The 10,628-nt window shown below is 41.9% G+C and overlaps 1 protein-coding gene across 1 annotated transcript; it reads left to right on the forward strand.

Moving 5' to 3' along the window:
* The first annotated feature begins 713 nt into the window (after positions 1-713).
* On the forward strand, positions 714-7,209 carry gpr61 (G protein-coupled receptor 61). Its single transcript, XM_080899566.1, has 2 exons — positions 714-1,005; positions 2,961-7,209. The coding sequence occupies exon 2, from the start codon at positions 3,194-3,196 to the stop codon at positions 4,601-4,603; it is 1,410 nt and encodes a 469-aa protein (XP_080755692.1). The 5' UTR covers positions 714-1,005; positions 2,961-3,193; the 3' UTR covers positions 4,604-7,209.
* The last annotated feature ends 3,419 nt before the right edge of the window (positions 7,210-10,628 follow it).

Genomic DNA, 10,628 nt, shown 5'->3' on the forward strand with positions numbered 1-10,628 from the left:
TGATAATAAAGACAATTAAAAAACATTAGAGAATGTTAAATCTTCTTTTAAAAAACAAAACAAAAAAAAAACTAATTATAATATTATTTATATAATATGATGACATTAAACACTTCACACCCACAACAAATGCACCAGTGTGTATTGCATGGGCTGGGCTCTTGTAAATGTTAATCTCACCTCATTAACTTTAACCACTGGAATTCTTTTCTTTTCTACAAATCAATAATCGAGCTTTGTGAGAGGGATTTTGCCAGATTGAGCATCGAGGGGGATTTTGGTAAACTAAGCATAAGGAGAAAGAATCAGAGAAATCCTGGATGAAGTGATTTTTCTGATTTGCAATTTTTTGGATGCTGCCGTGCATATCAGATGGACCTGATGTGACCTGCAGCGGGCCTGTCATGATAGTCAAAATAAGAACCCCAAGTCCATGTGGATCTTGTGCCAGTGAGGCACTAAGACCCAGTGGAGGGGAGGGAAGGCGGGTGCCCCCCCCCGCTGCCTGCCTGTCTGCGCTACACGAATCTGCAGTTTCTTTGGTCGCATGCTGGCGATAGCACGTGTGTGTGTGTGTGTGCAAGAGTGTGGGGAGAGTGTGTGAGTGTGAGAGACAGAGCCCCTGCACTCTTTTTTTTTCCTTCCATCTCAACCTTCTGCTTCTGCTCTGTCTCTCCACCTCCAATCTTGCTGCACGAGATCTAAGAGGACGGAGGTGTGCGTTGTGTTTTTGAAGGGAAGAGGAGGGGGAGTGGGGGTGGTCAGGATGATGACGAGATGAAAGGGGCCAGGTGAGGAGGAGACACAGGAGTGCCCCTTTCCTCTTTCCCCCTTCTCCTTCTCTCTCTCTCTTGCTCTCGCTTCCTCTCTCTCTCTCTCTCTGTGACGTGGTGTGTGTGCGTGTTTGCTGTGTGTGCTTGAGAGAGAGAGTGAAACAGGTCGGCTATGCTTCAGCAGACTGGACTGTGAACCTGCACAGGAGGAAGCAGCCCTTTCCAGATTGAGGTATGTCACTGAATTGTCATCACACGCATTTCCACAATACCTGCGCCACGTGGGGAGATTTGTGATTGAGTGAAAGACGGGATGCTGAAGGCGGTAGAAACTGACTCAAGGGGCAGCGTATTCTCTCATCAAATCACACATTACGTTAACGTATCCACATTAAAGGACAAGGACGTGTGAGAATAGATATTCTCGTCTCATTTAAAACCCTGTTTTTCGCTTGCATGTTGCTGCTGAGAAGTGAAAGTGCTTTGTAATGAAAAAGGACACTTGAACAACAGGCTTGTTTTCTGCTCACGGTAAACACAGTGTCATGTGCATATGATAGGGTCATATGGTTTTCAGTCAGCAGTTAGAGAGATTTCGCACAACCTTAGGCTGAAGCTTTGTATGAATTTTGTGCAGCTCTTAAAGCAATATAAACTGGGCAAGTGTGAGTTGAACGTCGCACAACAGCTTGTGCTGGTTTAGAGTCCTCGAATCTTTCTCCAGTTTTTGCCAGTAAAACTTTCATAAAGATTAAAGATCCTTTGAGAGTTTATTCCACTTCACTTTGGAGAGTTACACTGATGATAAATGTTTCCATAAAGCAATCAGGGCTGATTAGACTAAGACTCTCCAGAAGACTGCTCCACGCTTGTCTCTGCATCACAGATGAGCTGCTTTTTAAAAAAAAATTCAGCTGAAGGTGACTCTTTCCCTTTGACCGATTCAGCAAAGGCCACCTACTTATGCTTCTGTGTCTGACTGGTGGCTGTTGTGCTCGATGTGCATACGTGGGCAGGAAAAGAAGAGGTGCTTTGCAGGGATGTCACACTTGTGAAATGGAAAACTTGCACCTGCAGCTGTGCAGCATATGGAAATGTACCGAAGGCTTTGTGCTCGTTCCACGGCTTTTATAGCGCGTGGGGTTGAGCGCAGGTGAGGTTGCGACAGTAAACAGTGCAGGATCTACTCCAGTAGCAAACACTAATACGGACAGCTGAAGGTGCTCTTCTTTACTTCACATCCCTTTTAGGCAATTTTAAAATGCATACTTTTTCACTCAGAAACACATTTAATACATTACTGTTAAAATACAGCGTAGATAATTAAGAAACTGTTCAGAAGTCCTATCAGAACTTTTTTATAAAAAGAAAGTAAAACAAACACTTTGTTTTACATGTCAGGATTGCACTTGATGATCTTTTCGACCCAGCGGTGATCTGTGAGTTTTGCAGATTATTTTCTATTTCAGTTTAGATCTTCTGTCAGTTAAGGAGGGCATACGGTTTACTCTGTGCTTTGAGCCTCTCCCTGGGGTTTCAGCTGCCCTGAAAAGACACATCTGATGATTCAAAAACTCAAATATGTAGTAAATGGTGACTTATGGTTATATGCTAGGCTACAAGCAGGACTGGATCAAATCTGATAGGTTTACATTTAAGTAGAAGAGCTAAAATTAATCAACTTGAAATTAGAAAAGTTACAGAGCAAAAAACAAAAAAGGGAAAAAGTGATTTTTTTAGGATATTAAAATCAAATGATCAAATTCTATAACTACTGCCTTTTAATCTATAATTTTGCAATTTTGTAATCACTTATCAACTGCACACGTTTTATCCACTGAAAGTCAAGAGAGGATGCTTCAAAAAATCTTCTGTGTTATACAAAAGAAAATAAATCAAATGTAATATTTGTTGTGGCCACCAGTTAAAACAGCAGTTCTCCTCAGTATATTTAAATCTGGCCCTTTGTTTAGGGTTAATTTTACATTTACATTGCACATTACATTGACCAATCAGATGCCTCAGTGATATCATTGCATGATTTTTCGTTTGTATAGAATATTATTTACCTTTTAAATTAGTCTCAGACAACTAGTTTTACCTTTTTTCATTCATTGTGGCAAGATGAGTCTCAAATGTTTATCTTCAGCAATACCTGACTGAGCTGGACTTTCTATTTTGTTTCAGATCTTTTGTGGTGTTGTTAGAAAGAGGACGTCTTCCTTAAGAGTTCTGTTACGCCCGTGTTTGATCATCTGCTGAGCTTTGGGCCAAGGTCTATGGAAGTGAGGACCTGTAGGGTTCAAGCTGCCATGACAGAAACCACTGCCTGAGCTTCTCAGCGATCCTCTACGAAAGGGGAGGATGGGTGATGGGCCCGTGAAATTCAGCGGACTGTCTCCTCTTTATCCCATCCTCTCATGGAGCGTCCTGTCACACCAAGCCCCTCCTGGAACACTTCTTTCTCCCTGTTTCCACCCTCACTGCAGCCAAACATCTCTAATGTCACCTCACCCACGACGAGCATCCCAGGTGGGATAGATTTGAATCGCTCCTTGGCACTGTGTGCTATGCTCATTATGAACATGCTTGCAGTGGTGGGCAACTTGGCTGTGATCATTGTCATCACCAAAACGCCGCAGCTGCGTAAGTTTGCCTTCGTGTTCCACCTCTGTCTGGTGGATCTGGTGGCAGCGCTGGTGTTGATGCCTCTGGGGATGCTGTCAGATCAAATCCTGGTGGACGAAGCGCTGTGTCGGAGCTACCTCTGCTTGAGTGTATGTCTAGTGAGCGCTGTCATCCTCACCATATGTGCGATCAATGTGGAGCGCTATTACTACATTGTCCACCCCATGCGTCACGAGGTAAAGATGACAGTGGGGGTGGTGGTGATGGTACTAATAGGAATCTGGATTAAAGCTGTTGTCATGTCAGTACTTCCACTCCTGGGCCGGCTGCTCCAGGGAAACCAGGGTCTGGGGGCTTCTTCCCTCCTCGTTCCCACTCAGAGACACTGCTCCCTCCACTGGACAGGTGGCGGGATCACACGCCTGGTCTTCATGGTTTTCTTTACAGTCATCTATTTTCTGTGCCCTATGCTGATCATACTGGTGGTCTACTGCAACATGTTTAAGGTGGCACGAGTAGCAGCCATGCAGCACGGCCCCCTCCCCACTTGGATGGACACTCCAAGACAACGATCCGAGTCTGTGAGCAGCCATTCAACCATGGCGGCCAGCCTCGGAGGAACTGGTTCCCGCACCACCCCTCAAAGGACCTTCAGTGGGGGGAAGGCTGCAGTGGTTCTGGTGGCAGTGGGAGGCCAGTTCTTCTGCTGCTGGCTGCCATATTTTTCGTTCCACCTTTACTCGGCTGTAGTGTCTACCTCCCCTGCTTCATTAGCCCAGCTGGAGGATGTGGTGACATGGATTGGCTACTTCTGCTTCACATCCAACCCCTTCTTCTACGGTTGCCTGAACCGTCAGATCCGCGAGGAGCTGAGCCGCCACTTGGCTTGCCTTTTCAAGCGCGCTGGGCCCAGAGAAGGAGAGCAGCTGCCCAGCCGAGAGGCCTCTATTGAGGAAAACTTTTTGCAGTTCCTTCAGGGCACTGGATGCAATCTGGAGCCCTGCAACTCTCACAGCAGAGCCAGCCTAGAGTTGCCAGAGACTGAGGATCTTCAGGAATCAGCTGTTCAGCAGCACATGCCAGCTGACTTCCACATCCCAGGGCAGATCCTTGAGGAAACCTCAGAGTTCATACAGCAGCAACAGCTGAACAATGAGCTCCATGTATCAGAGAACTGCTTCAAAACTGTACCAGAGCTGTAGCCGACTCATGTACGCACTCTTCTGCCATACAATAAGCCAATAAATATATTTAGTTTTCTTCATATTTTTTACAATTTGTTGAATTAATACATCTCTAGCTGATGCTACAAAGTGCTTTAAAGCAAAGTGAACTGTAAACACGGTATCTTCTTGGAAGAATTTAAGTTATGTAGCTTTTTTAGTGAAAGACAGACTTCAATATATCTTGTGCTTCATTTTACTTTTAGCCCAACAGTCAGATGCACTGTAGCATCACATGCTTTAAGAGCCATACGGTGTGAGGCCGCTTCTGTGTCACATCAGTGGACAAACACCGAGCCCTTGTTGTGCTTATCATAGTCCAGTGAAGTGACAAATGTCACATAAACATAAGAAGTGTGGAAACTTTGTCAAAGCAATGTTCATAGTTGTCAGTGTTTTTATTACGCACTGTTAGAGCCATTCAAAAGAACTTTTTTGAATGGCTCTAACAGTGTGTTAGAGCCATTCAAGTGTTTAGTTTTTTGTTAGAGTGTTTAGTTTTGATATGCATTCATTTAAATGTGGATTCCCCGCTGAATATGCAAAGACAATGCACCATACAAAGTTCATCATATCAGCCCCTCTGCCCTGCCATCTGCATTTTCGCCCTCCTGGTTATTGTTTAAAATGAATTCACCAAGAGATGAAAATTTTCTCTCATCATTGTGTATTCAGAGCAATCAGTTCAAGGTTTTACTGCTGGGTCTTTAAACCAAACAGATACTTTATAACCGATTTAACCAACAAACACTTTCATCATTAAAAGACAGAGCACCGCCCCAGGCACTCGTACGTGCACCAACAAAGTGTTTGCAGAACAGCCAGTTTGTTTAAGTAAAAGATTCTTAGTTCCTGTAGCTGTCACTGCCAGTTTGTTTAGTGAGTAAAGAATCTGTTTTTATCATGTATTTATTCCACTTGCACATCTCATTACACCAAGGAATTAATGCAAAAATGTTCCTCCATATAGAGTTTAAAATATTCATCGCGCTGAACAGGGATCATTTCACAGCTGTTACTGCTGCTGGTATTTATAATAAACAGGCTGACAGAGTATTTTTAACCATTTTCCAGGAACGTTATTATCGTGTTTATCTGTTCTTAGTCTTGTGATTATCACCTCCTCACCAAAATCATCTCACATTGGCAGACTCGTGATTGCAACCCCTCCTCCTCCTCCCCAGCCCCCCCACTCAAAGAATTGCTTTAATTGTTTCGATAGAGGTGGCGTTAAGGATTTAGGCTGTAAAGAAGGAAAAACAAAAAACTGACTACAGCATTAAAACAGCTGAAATACGGCTCGGGATGAACAGATTCGCACACCAGTACTAATTACCCTGTAATGTCTGCACTGTTTACAGGTAAACATAAGGAGCTGTGTGAGTGCTCTCGTGTTTGTGCAATAAACAACCAGGGCTTGTTGTGGCTACATAGAGCACAGAGGTGTGGCAATGCTTACACATGGAAAGCTTTGCCATTGGCCTCATTCAAACGGCAGATGGAAGACATTGGCGATACTTTTTCTGATCTCAGGTGGAATACAAACTGTTTGCACAAGTCACACGAGAAGTGACAAACGTTCCAAAGACAAATTACAAGGCACAAGTCTCTTGCTAAACACTTTCTTTCTTTCTTTTTCTTTTTTAAATACTTCCTATCTATTGCTGCCTTCATCCATTCTGGACTGCCTCATACCGGACGGACGGCAATGATCACAAGACACTAAACACAAGGCGCGCAGGAGAAGGTTCATAGCTTGCTGGGAGTCAGAACAAAAAAAGGTCTCTTTGTCAGGGAAAGGCATAATGTTCTTTAACTATCTTGCGATATGACTGTGCTGCATGTTGTTTTTCAGGCAGGGTTGCCCCATCAGCTTCTCTTAAAAAGAGCTTTAACGTGAAGCCCTACCTTAAACTTAGCAGCGACGAGCGAGTGACATACAATCACTGGCATGATGCTCAGATTTCTTCTGTGTTTATTTATTTTTTAATAATTTATTAACAGCTGATAGACTGCTAAAACCTTCCAAATGCAAAACTATTACACAATTTATTTATTTAAAAAAAATAATTTAAAACTGACTCGATTTATTTCACTTGCACTGCTGAACGGGGGTTTAATCTCTTTGGATTGTCTCTGTTTTTTTTCTGTGGAGTATTACTTTATTATTTTTATGATACAATGCTGTAATAACTTCAGTGATATTTCCCACAGTCTGGGGTCATTACAAAACCCCTTATACCGAGAGAACATCAATCCAACGCTCAATCATCTGGTTTCCATTACTCTAGCGGCAAAATCGCCCAGACCAATCTCATTAAATGCTTTAAGCTGTCTTTCTGTGACCATCTGTTGATTGCGAGGACAGAGAAATAACCTGGTCTGAAGGTGAACTGCAGATAATATTCTTACCTTTGGGAGAATTCTGGACATCATTAAACAGAGTTTTGTTTGTACTGTAAATCATCAGTACAGTGGTGATGTTTTCCATGTTCCTCTGTGTTTCTCTTTTTCGCACTTCAGCTGCAAAGGCAGCTCCTATTCTTAATTCTTAAGATTTTGTTTGTCTCCATGTTAAGATTTTGCTGTGTACCTCCCTCCCTCAACTGAAATCATTAAAGATGCAGCAAGAAGATTAACTTGAGTGTTGCTGGTTGAATTTGTAGTTGTAGACATATTTTTTTTTCCAGATCAATAACTGCATCAATCGCATGAGCAACCCCATCAATCATCTCCTTTCTCTCGTGCCCTCTAGGTACCTCCTGCTCTTTACCTCTGCGTGTGTCCTTGCACACACGTGTGTGTGCGTGTGTCCTTGCACACACGTGTATGTGTGTGTGTGATGTAGGTAGGGGGTGAAATGAAACAGTAGGACAGGATGAAAGAGGAGTGACATTTTGAGTAAGGTGGGATGCTGCTATCCCTCAACAAAACACTGCCCCCATGCTGGACTTTTATCACAAATGTAGCAAAACCTGCGAGCTAGTAAGACAACACAGCCATATTGCATCATACACACAACAGACCTCATTCTCCTCATGTCATTTACCAAACACACTCTCTCAATTTGGCATCTATTTACGCTGCAGCATCCCTCTGACATGTCAGTACTGCAGCAGCTGACCTGTACAGCTGACCCCTCCACCACCCCAACATCCACCTGCAGGATTTAGGAGGTCACAGTTAGATCCACTATTTGCTCTAGAAAGACAGAGTTGTTTGCAGCTTCACCTCTGTACACCACTGCAGTGGTGCAGAATTTCAGCTTAAAATCAGTGGATTTTACAAAGACCTTGCATGAGCTGTTGAGGAATTGCAGCCATTCTTATGCTAAGTCCCACATTTTCAGAGGCTCAAATTTAACCGGACAGTTGACTGACAGGTACTTTCATGCCCAGATGAAGGCTGTTCCCTTGTTATTTCATGCCAAATGGAGCAGGCATAACATCTGAAGTTGATTCAAAGTGTTTACTTTGTTTTGTTTTTTATAGCTGTCACTTTAATGTTAATTATGAGACCTAAAGAGTGAAGGAAATCATCATTAGGCTGAAAACCCCCCAGAACACCATCAGAGAGACAGCAAAAACCTACAATGTGATGCATTGTTAAAAAGATTGAATTCACTGATCAGCGTAGCAACACTAAATAGCCTGAAAGACCACAGAAGATAGCTAAAGTGCATTAGGCCAAAATTCTTTTCATTGTTTAAGAAAAATAGCTTCTCAATTTCTAACCATGTCAAGACGACACTCGCGGAGGTTGGGGTATCATTGTCAAGGTCTACAATCAAGAAATGCCTTCATGAATGTAAATGCAGAGGGTTTACAATCAAGGTCTACACTGAAGACCAGAAAAACCAGGTGAGACTAGAAGACATCTAAAAGCACTCACACTCTCTGCTCAGATACATCCAAACGCCACAAAACTGATCAGACAGCGCTTCACGGTGCAAATGGATAATGTACCCAAAACAAACTGCAAAAGCAACTGAAGAGTTTTTCAAGGCAAAGAAATGGGATATTCTTCCATGGCCGAGTGAGTCACCTGATCTCTGATGGGGATTGTGTATAAAATGTCTGTAATTCCTGATAAGTTAATGCAAAGCTTTTGTTAAAAACCTTGAATTAAAGCTGAAAAATCTGCTCTTCAGTCTTAATGGTTTGATCTATAATCCACCGTCATTGTCTCTTTGTCCAACAAATTAAGGACCCAACTGTATTTAACTTATACTTTCCATTATCACGTGTAACAATTTTTGGGTGGAATGATAGTTTAAAAAGTCTAGAGGCCAGCACAAACTATATTCTGCTGCTGTGATGAAATCATTTAATTTGTGAACTTTCTGACTGAACTTGGGGTTCTGCATTGACAGCCTTATCATTAAATGCACAAATTTCACAAATAATGTGAATACGAATAAGAATAGATAAGAATAAGAATAATTTATTCTAACAAGGGGTAAAGACTAAGTCATTGCAGCAGCCCATGCAAAACATGCATGGTTACTCAAGTTATAATTATTTTTATTATTTTTAAAAAATATATATATACACATATTAAACTAAAACTAAAGCCACTACTATGTTTTAGTAATGTTTAATTGCTTTGTGTATGGACTATACAACACCGTAGCTCGTAAGGTAGCAGGGGACTTAGTTCCCCTCTTTGTTTATTGTTATCGTAAGTTTATATGTTAATAGGCCACATGCAGCACTAGTTACTGTAAGCTAATTTCTTTTTCATATGCAAATACATATCAGCATATCCCCTTTCTGTATTCACCAGATACATCAAAACACAGAGGACACAAGCATCATCTGAGGCTCCACCACAGCTTTCTGATTATTTTAATTTTCATACACTCTCGTGTGCTGCACCCCATTGGACAGAGAGACTCATAGCTTTAATGTCGAGCAGCAGCGGGAGCCTCCTGCAGTGCACAGAAACAGTTCAAACAGCCTGACCTTTCGATAGGCTACAACACGCCCAGTGAAAGTGCCCAGGGACTGATGCCAACATCAAGTCAATGTGACATGATGGCAGCATCCCACACCTGCACCCAGTGGCCCACCGTCAGTGGGTGTAGTAACGAATTGCCTCTTATAAACCAAACATTTAAACCGAGGCCTACGAGCCTCTAAGCTCTGACAAACAGGCTCACAGCTACTAAAAAACAAAGTGTAGGTCAAACAAGAGCTCACACGAATTTCTCACTTACTTCCCAATCCTGACTTCCCTGAAATCAGCTGTTGCCCTGGTAACCTGTGCTGATGACAGTGGTGTGAAGTTTGTTTGGCAGCAGGAGCTGGGGAAAAAACGATATTTTATAAAAGGTTATTGCATCATTTATAAAAAACAAAACAAAACAACCAAACATTAAATTGTCCCTCTTAAAATACATGTCACATATAAAAGTATTCTTAGAATGGCACCTATGTTTTTTTTAATAGTCTTTTAAAAAGATGGTAGATATAAAATTCAAATTATCTTTGGTTGCATTAGGACACGACAAAGAAAGAAAAAGGTTAGTCCACTGACATAAGTGTAATTCTTTTAAATTACTGATACCAGTAAATATTATCTGCTTCCAGATGTTCAAATGTAGTGAACTTTTTAACTGCTGAGATTTCACAACAAAAGGGTCAATAAGCTAATCCAGATGGAGATAAAAATGACCAGGATTGTCACATCAATCCAACACACATAAAACACTGGATACATCTCTGTCACTCATTTCACGTATTTAACGTGTAAAATCTTAATTCTAAACATTAGCTTAACTCTGCTAATACTGCTGCATTTAACCGTTCCGATAATAAACGCGCACGAACCTCCAGGCTCATTGAAAGGTGTGCCCCCAAACTATTTCCTGTTCAAAAAGTCAAAGTTATATCTAATAGCTGGAGGAAACCGTTTTTTGGGCCCCTCAACCTCTCTGGGCAGGCACAATATCATACAGACTGAATAAAGGTTAATTGAATTCCGCATTTCAATGCGCTTCATT

Source organism: Rhamphochromis sp. 'chilingali', assembly GCF_963969265.1.
Source record: "Rhamphochromis sp. 'chilingali' genome assembly, chromosome: 12".
NCBI lineage: Eukaryota > Metazoa > Chordata > Actinopteri > Cichliformes > Cichlidae > Rhamphochromis > Rhamphochromis sp. 'chilingali'.